We start from the raw sequence: 17,563 nt of genomic DNA, 5'->3' as shown, positions 1-17,563 counted from the left end.
GAGCTAATTTGATGTGACTCAGTGTCTCTAACTATATTTTCTCATGTGCAATATGATGCTGGTGTCTTTCAAAGAACAAGTTAAATGAGCTAAGGGGTTAATTGCTATCAACTCAGCCATTACTACTGGAGCGTCACAGAATGGGATCCTTCCTGCCTTCTCAGGTTAGGTTTAGAAAATCGCACACAGAGAGCAGAGTGGGATTGAAACGGATGTTTCTGTTTGTGCTGGGGAGCTGCAGCTGTCTGATTTCCACTGAGCATGAAGCTGGTGGGTCAGACTGCTGATCTCACCACCTTATCCTACTTCTCCCCACTGGGGAAAAGCAGAAGGCAGAGAAGCATAGAGCTAGGGCAGGGTGCCCAGGTTTGTTTTATGTTCACTCATTTTTTTCTCTTTTTGTCAGAGCAGAAATATGTGAGTTTGCCCCTTCCCTCCTCAGCTATGTGTGGAAACCTCAGTGTAACAGTGCCTGTGCTGGTCCTTCTTCTGCCTGCCTGGGCCATGCATTGCAACAGCCCAAACATTTACCTGGGTGTTTCAGAACCTGTTGGTTTGTTCAGCTGGATATTGGCTATAAACTGGGAGTGGGGAGGCATGCCATGGTGCAGCTGACACCCTCGCTGGTTGGGGCTGGTGGGCAGGGATGTATGATGGCAGAGAAGCTGATCTGGTTTTTCCAGAGACCATGGAAACCCTTGGTTCCTTCATTGTCCCAAATGAACAAGGAGATGTGCTTTGATTTGACCTCAGGCCCTGAGGCTGGTGTATTTAAACACATCTGTTTGTACTTGGATTTGGGCTTTTTTTTTTTTTTTTTTTTTTTCCATAGTGGCCAGGACCTGAGCCTGCTTAATGCTTGTCATGTACTAGTAGATCTGAGGGACTGGTAAGTGTTGCTTTAAAAGCTTTGCCTGCCCATCTCTGTCTTTGTCCTTTTGCCCTCTGGAGAAACCCTATGTTGCTATGTGGTTCAGCTTCTCAGCAGTCCTAAGATCTGCTCTAGCATTGATCCATAAGAGCTTGACACAGTTAATTGCAATTAAGTATGCTGGGACTGATAAGACTGAACTCCCTAGATACTGAAAAGAAGACAGAATTTATCCCTGAGCATGCTTGTTCTCACCAATTTGAAATACCAGGAAAAAAACAAAAACAAACTAAACAAAGAATGAAGGGGGAGAATGGAATCAAAGAGAAAAAGCAACTGAAAGATGTTGGAGCTGTGGACCCTAGCACTGCACCACATTCCACTGAGGGTGCGTTTTGTACAGTCTCACAGTGTAAGCTTTTCTTCAGCTGTTTTGGTGATAAATCCAGTGACTCCTTCAGAAGCCAGAAAGTTTAAGAAAAAACCCCAACCTAAACAAAACACAGTTTCCAGAGTGTGAAGAATCTAAAGCACATGCTCACCAAAGCATTTGGAAATGCTGCTCACAGCTGCAGCATATGCATTACCCGACTCGACTTGGAATCAAAGCAGTGTTTCAACAAGATGGAAAACAGCCTCAGTCTACTGCCTGCCTTCTCCCAAGCCCTTCTTATAGTTACCTGTACCATCAAATCAGAAACTTCTCCAAACAAATAAATGAAGTCTTAAACAAAGAACTCATTCATCTTTAAATTAAAATAATCATGTAATCCTTAAACCCACCAAGTTATCTTTCATCTTTCCTTTTTTTCCTTAAATTTATCTTCCTAGCTTCAGCAAGTGGCTGTAATAAAGTGTCACATTAAGGTATTCATATTCATTAGTGTTCAGGTCTTTGTTCTTTTAATAGTGTTGGAAAGAATCTACAAAGAGGCTGTATTAGGCAGCTGTCCAATCTGGGTGTTTGATCTCTCTCTGACTTCAAAAGTCAGAAGAGGAAAAAAAATCCACATTGAGAATGGTTCTTTTGAATGTCAGATAGGGAGTATAAGATTTCTGAGCCTGCCAAGTGTTAATTGGTGTCTGCCCTGACCATGATACAAATAAGATTCAGAGTCAGTCAATGCACCGTCATGAAGAGCTATTGACAGAGTGAGCAGGACACTGAAAGGCAGGAAAAAGCACAACTGTTATGGCAGCAGCTCACAGAGGATATTTTCAGAGATCACTTTCCACAAATCACGTTACATTATGCACTTTGGGTCTCAGCCACGTGATGGGGTATAACAGACCTTTCTGAGGGAACAATTGACCTGGCTGCTGAAATTCCAGCGGTGCTTGTAGCACTGCACAGAGATGAACGACCCGTCAGCGTTAATCTCTGCTTCTAGCGAAGGTAATGAAGCTCCCCAGTACTACCCTGCACATACTTCAGTGCAAAAACTCCTGCCATGCTACAACAAGAAGTTGATTTGATGCAAAGAAACATCAGAAAGGAAAATAAAAACCTGCTGCTAAGTCCCTGACAAAACCCAACTGATTAATATTACAGTTGTCAGCAAGCTGGCTCGGCACACCTAAACACTCTTTACAGTTTCGGAGATCTTAATGGGGAAATAAAACAGCCTACGGAACAAGAAAATGGGAAAAATCTTCTGTGCTAATTATTCTTTCTGATGTTTGTGGACACGTTTCTGCAATTCTGATTAAAGCTAAACTTGGGTTAGATGAGGAGGTAGCACTTTAAGTTTCATCTCCTGAGAAATCAGCCATCAGTGCTGAGTGACAACCACTTTACTACTTAGCCATGACAGTCTGACTTATCCTAATGCAAGTTGGCAACAGTTTCTTCTGTGCGTGGTAGAGGAAAACCGAAGAGAATTCAGATAGGGGAATTACCGTCATTAGCAATCAATTTTTCTCCTAACAGCCGCAGTAGAGTTAGGATTTCAGAGGCCCCCCTGTGACTCAGGGAACCCCTTTCCCCGAGCTCTCAGTCTAAAGCTGGAGGCACTGCTGCACTCAGGGAAGCTGCTGCTCACTGCTGCTGTCAGGCACAGATTCGGCTGAAGGGCAGGCTGGCTCCTGCAGGGGGAGGACACGCTACCCGCTCTGGGTTTACTCACAAGCCGGTAGGAAAAACAGCTAAGGCCCTGAAGATGGCTTATTAGACAGATACATCCTCTACTTTCCCAAACCTCGTGCTGCTTTACCTGGGGGCCCACATTGTACCATGCTACATCCTCTCATGCCAAGTTGGCAGGGTGATGCATACACATGTGAGTGAAATACAGTCTGGCAAACTAAAAAGTAAAACATGTTTGAAATCGCTCAGAATAAGGGATTCTTTTTTTTTTCTTCAAAAACAAAAGGAAAGATAGTAGGCTGGTATTAATATGTCCCCCCAGCTACGTGTCCTGTGGATACCAGATATAATTGTGATTTTTCAAAGGGAAGAAAAAACTGAAACCAAACCGCCTGCAGCTCTGCCCAGCAAGGCACCGCAACCCGAAGCCATTAATCAGGTCCTAATCAATCTTGTCTATGAGCAGCAGTCAGTCAGCTCTCCATTAGCACCCATTCATCACACCCTGCTGTAAGTCACTGCACCATTAGCCACCCATCAGCCTTACTTAGGATGTCCCAGTGCCAGACACTGCTGCTGTTGCTCACCTCAGCTACTGGGATGCCTTCAGGGGGACGGCACTGGAGCAGGACCTCTTGCTCCAGGGACACTTCTTTCCCTAAGGGCTCCTGCTCGAAAGTTTTCCGGAGATCTGAGAAGGGAGAAGAAAATAAAATCATTAACATTATTATCAGCTGGTCATTTAAATTACATTTGATTGCCACACTGGATGAGACAATGCGATATGTCTCAATGCAAATGCAAGAGACAAAGAAAACAGCAGTTCTACACCCTGTAAAATAAAGCATTAAAAAAAGTCTGGGTCATGTTTTCACTTCATTCAAACACTAAGCAAAGATTTCATAGTGGATTTATTACTAATATTGTGATACAGCATGTGAACCCAGTGAGCAACCAAGGCTTCCCATGGAAGGTCACATCCAGACCTTCAGAACTAGACAAAAAGTGAAACAAGTCCTTTCTTCAGGTAATTCATGTTTGTAAACTACACCAGTGAAGTTCTAAAGAAAGTTATGGAAAATCAAATAAATCTGTAAAACTACAGCACATAAACTGAGTTGCCTTAAACTCCTAGATGAAAGTGCTCATGCTGTGATTTAATGTACTTTTAGCTCATAAGCATTAACTTTACAGCTTTAGCTAATTTGTCTACACCTCATCATTATCCCTACAGCACTAAGTTATTATTATTATCATTAATAATGTAGTAATAATGATAACAATAAAAAGTCCCTTTAAGGAGTTGAACCATGTTTGGATCTCTCCACAGCACCACAGAAATGCGGAAGACTGACAGGGGCAGTCGAATGCAGCTGCAAAGATCAGACCACTTCATGGTACTGCACAGCTATAAAGTCTGGCTTTTTTGTACTCTTCTATAACATCTTTGCACTGATGGAAAATGGACTTGAGAAGCTCCCTCCTTATCACTATGTGTGTGTTTCTGCCATGGACTGGCACCCTCTCCACTGTGCCAGGGGGGAGATGGCTTTGGAGAACTGAGCATTCAGCCTCCGTAGCTACTGGGGATATTTCTCCCTGCTGCTGGTTCCTTCTGCAGTTGGATGTGAAACCATGCTCAAAGTTACATCAAAGAGCTGGCCCGACTTCAAAAACTTTACAACCCAGTCATTTTTGTTTTACTTCTTGTTCTGAAGTCAAACCATTTCCGTACATCAGCTCACGGTGAGGTTGCACAAATACTTGTGTCATACTGGCAACAAGACGCAGTCATATGGGAACAATTTAAAAGTCAGATATTTCATCTTTTGAGGCCTTAACCTATGACTGGGCTGTAAAACAAATCACTGAATTGAACCTGTTTACAAATAAACCACACAATGAGTTATTTTCTTCTAGATTTCCTCCAAGACCTGATTAAGAGCTGACCCACAAGGACCTGCGTCAGTGTTACCAAAAGGCAAAACCTGAGGCTGGCAAATGCAGAGATGGAAAAGGAGATACAGCGGCTGCCACCAAAATCAGCTCCTCTGATACCCTGAAACTTTGAATAGCATAAAACCTCTATCTATTACCCTATATTGGGAAAATATGATGGTTCAACTACCTGGAATTAAGTATCAGTTCAATGGCACCATGAAAAAGCTCTGTCATAGCTGGAGATGCTCATTTTAACTTGATATAGTGTCAAATTTCTGACATCCAAGCACTTCCCCAGGGAAACTGAGGTATCTCAGTCCTTCATCTGTACCATAGGCACGAGAGAAGCAGCCCCACACTTCACTGCTTTCCCACCAGCAGCATTCTTGCTCCCTCTGGCACACAGGGGGAGGAATACTGAAAGCCTCTCTGAGGGGACAAGATTTATGGCTATCGTTTAAGGCATGGAGATGAGCTTTGGCACATCCTAGAGCAGCAATGTAAGAAATTGCTCTTCCCAGCTCTCTGCTTGGTTGGGATTACCTTCTGTCAAAAGAAAGCACTTACCAGTGTCACAGCTACCTCACTACAAACCTCACCATTCCAACCTCAGCTGTTGCTGAAGGGGACTTTACCCTACAACACCAGATAACTCAGGACAAAGAGGAGGAGCAAAAATTTGGACACGAACGTTTCTTAGGGATGACATGTCAAGTTTTGCCAGGCTGTGCCTGTCAACATCCCTGTCACACTGGAGTTACTCCCATCCAGTGAGGCTCATTCATGTGATAGCAACCACACCGTGTCTCTGATGTGTGTACAGAGCTCCCAATGCATTGCCAGCAGCAGCAGCCTCATCCCACCATCTCCCACAGGTCACCCAGCAGGCATGTGGGTCCTACAGCTCCATTCGAGTAAACCTTAAACCCTCCAGGTACCTATGGGTGGGGGTCACTCCAAGGGCAAAATGCTGAGTTTTGACTTGCTGCAGCTCTGCACGTTAAACATGGAAATGAGCAGCTCTTTCAGGAGCTGGCAGGTTTCTTGGGAAGTTACACTCCTCTTTGGGCCCAGGCTCCTCACCCATCCTGTGGGCCCGATAGGCATCCTGGGCACACATAATGCCAGGACAATGCAGTTTGCTTTAAATTAGCAAACAGCTGGGGTTATATTGCTAGCAGTACCCATAAGATCATAATATTGCTAGTTCCATAGGTATATTCAGAAGAAAAGGATTACCTTCAGGTACACCTTCGTGCATTTAGGTACTCACACATGCACAATGCAGACAATTATTGTGCTCTAATATCATGGTTGATGGAAAATGAGGAAGTTACTGTAACAGTAATAGAAGCATATAAGCACAGTTTCAAATAGCATATTAATAATAGCTTTCAGGTGTTCAGGCTAAAGACAGTAAAGTGAGATTAGATAATAATCTGAATATTTTTCTTGACATATTGATTTACTGTCCTGCCTACCTTCCTGAAATATTTAACAGAGCTCTGGTTCCACATTGCCTCATGCGCACAATAATCACCTCTCCCATAAAGCACTTGCCTTTAGAAAAATCCTCAAGTTTAAGTGCATACAAGAGTAAATAGCGTTAATCCAGAAATGTGTAATAACTGTAGAAAAGTCCCCCTTTAGCCTCTTTGTCACCAACAGCTGGAATTGCTCGGCAGGAGCAGCCCCTTTTCCCTGGATACAGTTGCAGTGGTGCTGCTGCAGGTGAGGTAACCCTGCGGGACCCTGGCTCTCCCGGCTGCCCCCATCCTCAGGGCCTTGCTGTGGGAGGATGCTCGAATGGCACCACTGGGTTCAAGCATTTCAATGATCCACAAACTAAAAATACACTAAGTAGGGCCTTTGACATAATAGGCAGTAATGTTCTCAAAGGAGCCATTAGATACTATTGAGTAAATTATACTAATTTGGCAGGGGTGAAGGTACATAATCGTGTATTTACAAGATTGGGAGCTCTTATATCCTGTTGGCTCCCTCCCACGTGTTCACAGCTTTATCCCACCACCTCCCACAGCAGCCATGTCCCCTACAAATGGCTCCAGATGGCAACAGTGCAGGGCACTTTCTGTTAGTTGACCTAACCAAGCGTAAGGTTGGCTGTTTGTGACACACACAAGATGGGTTTTTAACTGATGAAGAAACAGAGGGCCTAGAGAAATAGCTTCATCACCTGCTGTAATGATCATGAAACACCCTGCTTGGACAGCAGTGGGTTTTGAAATGACTAGTTTTTTTCCTATGGCCCTTGCTGTGATTTTTTGTAGATAACAATGACATCCTTCTAATTCTTCAATCTTCAGCTTCCTTTGCCTTTTAACAATTAGAGCCATCATGGAAACCTCACTGTCAGCTGGGAGTAGGTGAGCTTGCTAATGTACTAAGGGACTTTGGATCTTTCCCAAGCAGAGTATTTTCAATAGCACTTTTCAATTTCTCAAAGTGTCATTTAAGTTACAATTGCTTGTGAGTGAGGACAGAAGGGATTCATTTTCCCAGAGAATGGTAAGAGACTAATAAAATACATCCCAGTTAAAAAAAGAGAAAAAGAAGAAGCTTTAACAATCTTCAGAAAATATGCCTGGAAAAGCAAATCAATAAAACATTTGATCCATTCTGGATCAGGACCTCTCTGTCTGTGAAGAGGCAGTGTGCATTATTAAAGCTTCAGCTACTGAGACGCTGAGGGAGCACCTTCCCTACCCTCACCTTCCGAATGGGGGACAAGAGAGAAAGGCAGCTGTACTTTCTTTCCATTATTAGTTTGGTGATGTAGAATAATCCTATATTGCTGGTGTTAGCAATACTCTTGCTCCTCATACGCAGGTAATATTCCCAAGTGGAGAGAGCCAGGGTGGACAGTGGTGCTGAAGAGCCTTACCTTATCTATCACCAGCTCTCTGACAGATCTCACTCAACTGCAGGTGGGGATGTCACTGCCACACTCAGGGAACAGCCTGTACCCCACAATGAGCTTCACCCCACCTCTACCTTCCCTTCAAGGCTGTCTTCACAAAAGAAACCAAAGACAGCATTTCTGGTCTGCCACCCTGAGCCAGGCTCTTTTCCCTGCTAAAGCATAGTCCTAGTAAATTCAGAGAGTGCTATTGTGGCATATATTGCAGCATGTTTACAGCATACTTATGGTGAGACTTCCCTCCAAGACTCCTGAAATACTCCAGCACAACCCCCTCTGATAAGGACATATGGCTGCATAAGAGCTGCATGGAAATAAGAGAATTTTCACAAACATAAAACTGAAATAAAGTAATGGGAAATCAGTCTCTCAGTGTACACCATGTTGTTAACTCTACTTTTGAACTGCTATGCTTTTTGGACAAAGAGGCATTAGATCTAATTTTTGATGCACTGCTAAATTACTTCATTATATGTTTAATGCATTTTTTATCTTACAAAACGCTCAAAAGTTGAATTTTTGCCTGCCAAAGGTAGCAGATTATACAGGAAGTCATGTCATTTCCCCACTTCCTTTTCTACCTGTCAGCTTCTAAGAAAGAGCAAAGAACTACCCTATAATTTCTTTTTAATCAAATATATTTTACCTCTTTGTTGTTCAGGGTTTTATTGTGATGTGTGGGTGGGCAAAATATAAGGATATCTTTTATCATTTCTGAGAAATGTGATAAGAGGCAGACCAGGCGCTTCAACGTGGTGCTAATGCAAGGGTGACTAATGAATGAGCATGAAAAACGGACACTTGTCAGCCAGGAATTAGATGCAAACCAGATGAACAGAACAAGGCAGCATTACTGTCAGGGAAAGATGGATTTCTGCCCTTGGCAGACCTTTAAGACTCTCTTCTCCTTCTAGTAACTCCAACGTCAACTTTCCTCCTATAACAAACAATCTAAAATATAAGCAAACATTAAGAGCACAAAAAGAAAAAAAAAAAAAACACTTTTTTTTCTATACAACTGTCACATTAACTATGGCCAGTGAGAGAAATATGTTCAGTGTGTGCTTTCAGAAAAACAAGTGTTGAAGAACGTGAAAAGATCTCCACAAAAAGCCTGTATTTCCATACAGAAGATAGCTTGCTTTGCATAGGTAAGTACCTACAGCCTAAACACATCATAAGAAAAAACCCACAATTTAAGCACTAGAGAAAAAGTGAGTATGGTTTGGTATAATTTTAGCTGCTGTTAGAGGATTGGTATGCAATAAGTAACCAAGATTTCAAGTCTACCTCCTTCTCTTGAGAATGTTCTCAAGAGGCAAGGTTCAATTCTGTTTTAATTTTACCTGGTCTAATAATAACACCCAAACAGAAAAATAACTGCAAGAAAAGAGTCGTAAAATGCCACTGATCTTCCACAAAGTGAAAGAAAGCCACATACTTGTGAAAACACATCTCAGTGCATTTATTCCCAGACTTGGATGACTTATTCTTAGTTTGAGAAACATGACTTATATTGCAAAACTGGTCTCTTCCACTTCCATCACCAACGTGGCTAGAGTTGAGATACCTTTTTGCTTCAAAAATAGCCATTAGAGACCGAATTGCAAATGTAAGATACCCTGCCCTGTCAGGCATACTTTGGCCTTGCTTTTCTGTTCACAGCAGCGTCTATGACCTTTGTGTGGGATCAATCACACTGGTGGGTAAGCAACAGAAAGGTTAGGTACAAAAATCTCCTTTTGTCCCATTTTGTTCTTGTGTGGTTCCTGTTCTGTGTTATTAATTAGATCAAACCAGATTTCCAGTGAGACAGCCACAGGAGTGTGTAGCCCAGGGGATCCCTCTGCAACCTCTATCAATGGCTTTTCTAAGTGTGGTGTCTTGCCCTGCAGAGTCCCCTGCTATGTCAGCTGCTTGCTGGGTGTTGATCAAAGCCCCCTGCCCTCCTCCAGAGCCCTGCTGCTCATGGAATGGGATTGCAGCTGGACGGGGCTGTGCTCTCAGCTGGCCCATGCTTCTGCAACTGGAGCTGAAAACTGAGGAAATAAGTTGACACCTCAAAACTCTGTCTCAATGCTCAATACACAACTCTGTGCTACTCTTTGCTTTTCTGGAGGGGCTGTTTCACTTCTGGCCAGTCCTGCAGACAAACCTGGCAGCACCCCAAGGCTGACACAGCCGTCTTCTCAGATGGAGAGGAACATCACAGATGGTGGAACTTCCACCTTTCCAAAGATGCCTGGAAGCTCATGGCTTGAGCTGAGCTTGCCTGTAGCCCTCTGGTGGCCCAGGCAGTAAAGCTGACACCCCACATAGCCAGGAAGCAGCATGAGCTTCCACAGCTAAACAGCTGAGGAGGACTGCAGCAGCTTCTTGGAAATGCACACCTTGATTTGGGGAAGCAGGCTGTTCTATTCACTGAGTGAGCTACAGAATGAGGTGAGGAACACCCTTTGCTTGGAAACTACAATCTGCAAGACACTCTGCATGATCCCAGGACCCTCTCTCCTCTTTTATTTCCTTTGTATTTTCAGCCTGAACAAATGGGGGGTGCAGACTGGCCAGCCCTCATTCTGTCAATGGCATTTTCAACCGGCTGGGGACAACACTATACCCCAATGACTCTGGAGACTCACTGCTTACATACAGATCTGCAAGAAAACCATTTCCCCCTCCTCTCTTTAGCTCCAAGCTAATTCAGCCAGATGCTTGCAAGACTAAACAGTGTTTTGCAACACAGCTTCCTTGTGGGCTGCGCTTATAATGAAGAATGACCCAGTCAACTCATTCGGTATTGAAACAACTGTAAAAAATACAAGTAAACAAACTTTGTCCTGAACACACTGAGCAGATGGGTTCCCAGGTGTACACTGATCATACTGTTCTTCTCTTCTTCTATTTTTGCTTGATAGCTCAATATTTTGTTATAAGCTTAACCTGAAAACCAGCTTACAAACTTAATTCTATTCATTATTATATTTGGTGATTGAAGATGGACTCCTAAGTCTCCTAAGTTCTTTTTTTTTTTTTTTTTTTTTTTTTTTTCAGATAAATCTAAATGTAATGTTCAAATGATCTAACCTCAACAGGTGACTTTTACATGACAGATATGCTAAGGGTACTAAAGAAAGACATTAGAAACATGAGGTGTACATTACAATTCATATGTAGAACTGAATTTACAAGACACTAAAACTGAAAACTCTTTATATAAGTAGTGTATTGTTGCTCTTCTGATACACTAACCTAACTCACACAGTGGTCTGGTCACTACTAAAATAAAAGCAAAAATTTGTTAACTTCCTGGCTGGATCTATCAGCACTAAGGCCCTAATCAGACTGTGCTGAATGGTGATAATTTATTAGCCGTGACAGTGTAGGTAGGATATCCTCAAAGCTCCTACAGAGAGATTAAATCAATGTAAATTCAGTAAAGGAGTGTCCTTTTGTTTTTTAAGCAATGCTCGCATCATGTCCGTCGTAATTTATAGAGTCTTGGCTCTTCAATACAATGCAATGTAATTTCTATTTATTACTGTTGCAACTGCATTCTTAAATTTGGGAGTGGTCTAGCCTATTAACTTGGGAAGTGGTACAGAAGTGTGCTTTTCAGGAGCACAGAGAGGTAGGTACGACTGAGTATGCTAAATGCACAGTTAACCTCTCTGCTGCCCTTTCTGTAATCTGCTGTTCTTCAGTAATCTCAGCTCAAGACGTGCCTCAGTCACCCCTTTATTAACTCCAAGCAGCAGATATTGATTAGTAGCAATTTAAATGGTACACAAGGAAGGAAGGAATTAAGGTCCTCTCTCTGCTAACTCTCATATGTACTTGCCAAAGTACAAAACCCACATTTTTATTACAATTTTTAATACTGGATATCCTGGATATACCTTCCCATCAAAATTTTCAATTGTTGACCTTCCAACTCCCTCTGCTTATCTCAACATCCACCCAACTTTGCTCCTACTGCAAAGGGCTCTAATGCTTTAGTGGCTGCAGAGCGTGTCCTCACAGCTCTGCTTGGATCAGGAATGTGAAGACAGGGAAGAAAGGCACTGCAGCCATGTGCCATGGAGCATGGGCTCCAGCACTAAAAGGTGAGATAAACAAATATCAGTAAAGAATATGTCATTGTTTTTCATATCTGCTTCTTTGCATAACTGCAAACCCCTTGTAAGCAGAGATAAACCATCAGATGAACCAATCTATTTTCCTGTACCACATTTATCTTATCGGTATACACAATCTGACATGCATATATTAACTGCATGCCTTTGAAAAAAAATGTCTGGGAGAATAAAGGCTTACAGATAAGTACGTGGGAAACTAGTATAAAATTATAAAAAAGATTAACAAGCACAGTTCCTTACTACATCAGGGCTTTTTAAAATCCTTTTTCTTGTTTTTTTTTCAATTCTGATTTTAAGATAATGAATAAAGGAAAAGAAAAAGCTATTCACATCCACTACACCAAAAAAGATCAGGTAATACAAATTACAGAAACAGCTTCTATTTTCTTACAGATGCTCAACAAATCCAAAACCGGGGAGCAGATTTAGGGCTTGAATTTTTACTATATTTTCTCAAGGAGAGCATGGGTTAACATCATGAAGTCAGTGAAGCTACAGCAACACCAAAGTGGTGCAAATGAAAAGTGAGGTTGCTCTATGCACAGGGGCTCAAAGCAATTTATCTTAGCCATCCCTTTATTATCTGATCTAAAAATTAGGTCAAATCCTGCAGCTATTGTTTAGTCTTTATCAGATGTATGTTCCAGTGGGTTTAACTCCATGTTTGGTTACACAGGCTCAGATCTCATTCATTGTTTTAACAGGAATTTTGCCCTGTTCGGTTTTATCTGCTCAATGACATCAGCTCTGTTACAGAAAATTCACATTAAAACTTTATATTTGATTATTCATTTTCACAGCCAAAAGTAAAGCTGCCCAATCCTCCTTTTTTTTCCCCTTCCTCCAAATAGCAAAATTTTTTAATTGAGCAGGAAAACTGTATCAAAACATATTAGTGACTTCTAAAGCTCCTCATAGGATTTGCCTAGAATAAATCAGAAGTGTGCAAATAAATAGGAAATGTGTTTTAGCACTTTCCTAGGAAAGTATCTCAGAAAATTTATTCTATCTTTCCAGCTCCACCAAGATACATACATTAGGTGTCACTACTTTGTCGGTTTCTGATATATCTAAAATGGCAAAGTGAAAATTATTCTCATCAAATCTGCTGGTTTAAGAGGAGAAATGCTCAGCTCTGCTCTCATGGGGAGACCAATGCCCCAGGACGATGAATTCCATGAAACAGGAAAAACATGCCTTTGCAGAAACAGCTCACAGAAGGGAGTCATTTCCCAGCATACTCATGATCCAAGAGTGCAACAGTGATTGGGTGTTAAATGCCTGAACACTTAGGGAAGCTGGAATGTTGTCTTTAAACTCAGACTCTTTTCCTGTCTGTATTGCCAGCGTGGGCATCCTTTGAAAACCAGCAGCATCTTTAGTCCGTATTTATAGATCACTCCTTTCCTGAATAAGTGAAGCTCTTGGTCAAAGCAATGTTGCAATTGATTTTCACAGAGAACTTTCATTGACCAGGTTGTTATGTACTTTCTGACACATGCCTGACCCTGTATTAAACAAACACAAGCTGCTTTTCCAGGATGCACATTTTTCACACTTTCAAATTACTTTTCAGTTAATTCTATTACACGCTCAGTGAACAGTGATGCTTGGTGCTATTTTTCTGTTTGTTTGTTTTAATGGAGTGCAGCTCCAGCCCTTGAGAGGACACAATAATTCCAGAATAAGACATAAGGGCATAAGGGAGAAAAGACAGAAAGAAGATAAAGAGAAAAAGAGAAGGAAATGAACAGAGAGAGGGAGAAAGAGGGAGAGAGAGAGAAAGAGGAAAAAAGCTTTTCCGAATGTGCTAGATATGGCTAGTTATGCTACAGCTGTATCTATCAAGATAAAATCACCAGGTTTGGGTATTAAGATAAATAATTCCACTTAAGCAGTTTAACATGCTCCATTGGCCCCTCACCTTTCCTAAAGGTGCCACTGCTCACTCTTGTGCCAATTAAAAGCGAAGACTGCAGCGGTGACAAATAAGCAGCTATAGCTACAGACTGATGGGGAGAGATGGACTCTTCTGTCCCACTTAAGATTTGGACATCCTTGATTTCCTACATTGTATCCCAGCCTCATGGCACACTGTGTAACCGTCAGAATATTTAACTAGCTGTGTTGAAAGTTTATTATGACACAACTATTATATTGCCAGTGCACATTCAGTTTTAAAGAAGTCAAAGTTCTGAATACAGATGAATGTTGGTGTAACTGAGTTTAAAACAGTGGTCTCACAGACCAAATGACATCAGGAAGTAAGGCACATTCCCCACATCATCTTCCTGCGTTTCCAAAAAAGTAGGTCAGAGTTACCTGACAAATTTACAGAAATCTGTGCCTGGACAATTTTGCAGAGAATGTGCTTTTGCTGCTGGTTAAAAATCTGCAGACTGAAGAACTCATACTTCAACCTTTAATCCCAAGGAGTCTAAGTGACTTGCCTGTGTCTCAACTGTTCAAGAACCCCAAATTCAGGGACAAGAGGTTAAAAAAACTTCAGTAAAATACAAAGCCACATTTGAGTTACAGGACTCTAAAACTCCCTGGTGTTTATTTAATTAGACTTTTCTGGGAGGGAAAAGAAAAGCTACTGAGACTCTAGAAAAATCACTGAACTGATTGTTCCTCTCTTTCAGTAAGAAAAAATAAGCAAACTCTGTATTATGAGCACCTTCAGTAGAAATGTGGACACCTGGGAAGAAATGTCAGTTGATATAAAATGACCTGCATTGACATATAATGATTATGTGTCATATAGAAATTAGGTGCACAGGTATGCCAGGACACAAAAGTACTTAAATATCGAATAAAATACAGGTAAGTATATATAAAATACTTCCTAACTGTGTTAATTTAATGGTCACCTATCAAGGGCTACCTAGCAGGACATGAGGATCTACAGAATGAGTTAACTGCAGTCATAATCTGAAAAACCTGTTCAAACATTGCTAAGCCTCTCTGAAGTGCTGACTGCTTGGAAGAAAAAAAAAGAATTGAAATCACTCTTTTGTTTCCGTACAAAAAAGCAAAATCCTCAAAGTTTTGAAAAGCTTCCCACCATGGGAAAGCAATATGCACACATGTAATGGCATTTCTGTTTTTTGCAGGAAGACTATCTTGTACAATAATTTAAATTCCCCTTAGCCCTGGGGAAATTCCTCTCTGGGGGCAGGTCTATATTTAAAAGTACAGGTGCCTATATCCTATTTCACTTGGACTAAAAGCATTCAAAAATGGGTATTTAAATAGCACCTCTGAGATTTGTATCTGGATGTTTACACAGAAGGTACCTCCTCTTAGAGTATTTAACCAAGTAGTAGTTCCTCCAAAACAGAAGGAGAATCAAGCCCTTAATGGAGAATTATAATGACAGAGAGTCCTTCCTCTAATGTGTCTGTGAAAAGGTTTATTTGGCTGCAAGAATTCTCTTATTCCATTAAAAATTGTTAGGCACAGTGCAGGAAATATAAGTATGCTGCAAATCCAGCTTCCAATGACCTTTTCTCACAAAATATGTTATTGCTGAGGTGAAAGCAGTGGAAGAAAGGCAATTCTAGATGATATATTTTGTTCCTATTATACAGAACAGTATTTCATCATGTGAAAGAGAAATAGGAGTCCCCAGTGTGATTACTCTATTACAAAGAAAAGCACCTCTTTGAAAATTAATGAACATTAAATATTTGTACAGTCAAATGAAGATCTGTTTTCAGGGAACTGGTTGCCCTATGTTCTTGGGGTCTAAGCTGGGAATGGTTCCAAATAAATACTGAGGCTAGTAGCCATGAATAACAATGATGAAATACCAGGGTTGAGATGACCACTTTCAAACTCATATTACCAATCTGATCACATGATATGCTAAACACACACTTTCTTCTTTGCTACGGAACAGCAGCTCTATTATCTGACTGTGGTGATATAAATTTTCAGCTTTAGAGAAAAGAGCCTGGGTGTTCTGGTGAACACCAAGCTGACAATAAGTCAGAAATGTAGCAAGTGTTAGCAAATAAGGCTAATGATGTCCTGGGCTGTGTTAGAGAAGTAGTATTGACAACAGAGGAGGGATCTGTTCCTGTCCCTCAATTCAGACCTTATGAGGTCACATCGGAAGTGCTGGGACCAGTTCTGCACTCCCCAGTACAAGAGATACATGAATATACTGGAGGCAGTCCAACAAAGGGCCACAAAGATAATAGCAGCATCTCTTCTAAAAGAAAAAAACAAGAGTTGGGACTCCTCATCCTGGAGAGGAGAAGGCTTAGAGGGATCCCATCCATGTGTAAGAACACCAGATGGGAGAGTGCAACAAAGACATAGCCAGGCTCTATTCAGTGGAGCCCAATGATGGGACCAGAGACAATGGAAAAAAGATGAGATGAAACACAGAGAGATCACTCTGAACGTCAGGCAACACTTTCTCATTGTGAGAGCAGTGGCACAGGTTACCTAGAGAGGTGGTGGGGTCTCCTTTGTTGGAGATATTCAAAAGGAATTTGGAGATGGTCACAGGTATTTGGCTTGAGCCAAGAGTTGGATCAGGTGATCTCCAGAGTTGCTTCCCACACTCAGCCATTCTGTGGTTCTGTGAAAAGAACAGCTATCTCTTTCCATAGCTAGCTTTGTTAAGGCTCCTACTCATTAGCTTCAGGCACTTTTACTGGGACACAAAACTACTGTACTCAATAAATACTGGTTTTGAGGAGAACGAGGTTTAGCTCTTGAGAATAAACTGAAACCCTTGTGAATATTTCTGAAGGCCTCAGTTTCCGTATGCATCAATAACTGCACAAAATACAGAGTCTACGTGGTTGGAAACCAAACAAGTCCCTGAGACGGCAGAGATGGGAGCTCTCCTCAGCTGAACACCATCCCCCCAGGCTGTCTGGCCAGGCACTCACATGCAATGCGGACGTAGGCTTTCCGGCTCTTGGTGGTGCCTGCTGAGCTCCAGGCAACGCACTGGCACCAGTAATCCTCCGGCCCGAAGAGCTCCTCCACCTGCTGGCGGGAAATCTCGATGCTGACCTCCCGGACAATCAGACCTGTCAGGGCACAAGCAACACCAGTCAGTGTTGGGCTTACTGATGGAGTAAGTAAAATGAGTGTAGTCACAGAAATCTGCTTGCAGAGTTGCTGGGAGACCTTGCAGCTCTCTACAAATATCTACTCGGCAACACAGACTGTCATCAGGGTGGGAAGGGAAACAAACTCCCACTTTACCTGCATAATGAGAGATGTGGGTGACAGAAAAACTAATTGCTGGTATTTTGACTTTTATCACATACAGCATGTATTTTAGACAAATTGGAGGAACAGCACCTCAGCTAATGTAGATTGTACCATATCTCTAGGACAATTTACATCAAGCGACATTGCAGACCAGTTTAATTTTGACTTATCATAAAACCACATACTCATTCGATTTATATGACTTCCTTAGCCCTTTTGTACTTAATCTCTTTTTGCTAGACAGACACAGCACAGGGAGAAGTCCTGTTCACCGTGACACTGAGCTGCCCAGGAAAATGGATTTTAGGATGGCAGAAAATGTCCTGATGCTTTGCAATGATGAGCAC

General features: G+C 41.8%; 1 protein-coding gene across 2 annotated transcripts in view; it reads right to left on the bottom strand.

Annotated features, from left to right (window-relative positions):
- Positions 1 to 17,563, bottom strand: part of UNC5C (unc-5 netrin receptor C) — a 245,451-nt gene that overhangs the window by 54,838 nt on the left and 173,050 nt on the right. For both annotated transcript variants that reach the window (XM_066317918.1, XM_066317919.1), the window contains exons 3-4: positions 16,886 to 17,029; positions 3,545 to 3,648 (exon numbers count right to left, since the gene is read on the bottom strand). In XM_066317918.1, the coding sequence (XP_066174015.1) occupies positions 3,545 to 3,648; positions 16,886 to 17,029 (248 nt within the window). The remainder of the gene's footprint in view (positions 1 to 3,544; positions 3,649 to 16,885; positions 17,030 to 17,563) is intronic.

Source organism: Sylvia atricapilla, chromosome 4 (genome assembly GCF_009819655.1).
Source record: "Sylvia atricapilla isolate bSylAtr1 chromosome 4, bSylAtr1.pri, whole genome shotgun sequence".
Classification (NCBI taxonomy): Eukaryota; Metazoa; Chordata; class Aves; order Passeriformes; family Sylviidae; genus Sylvia; species Sylvia atricapilla.
This window is presented reverse-complemented; position numbering and strand designations above follow the sequence as displayed.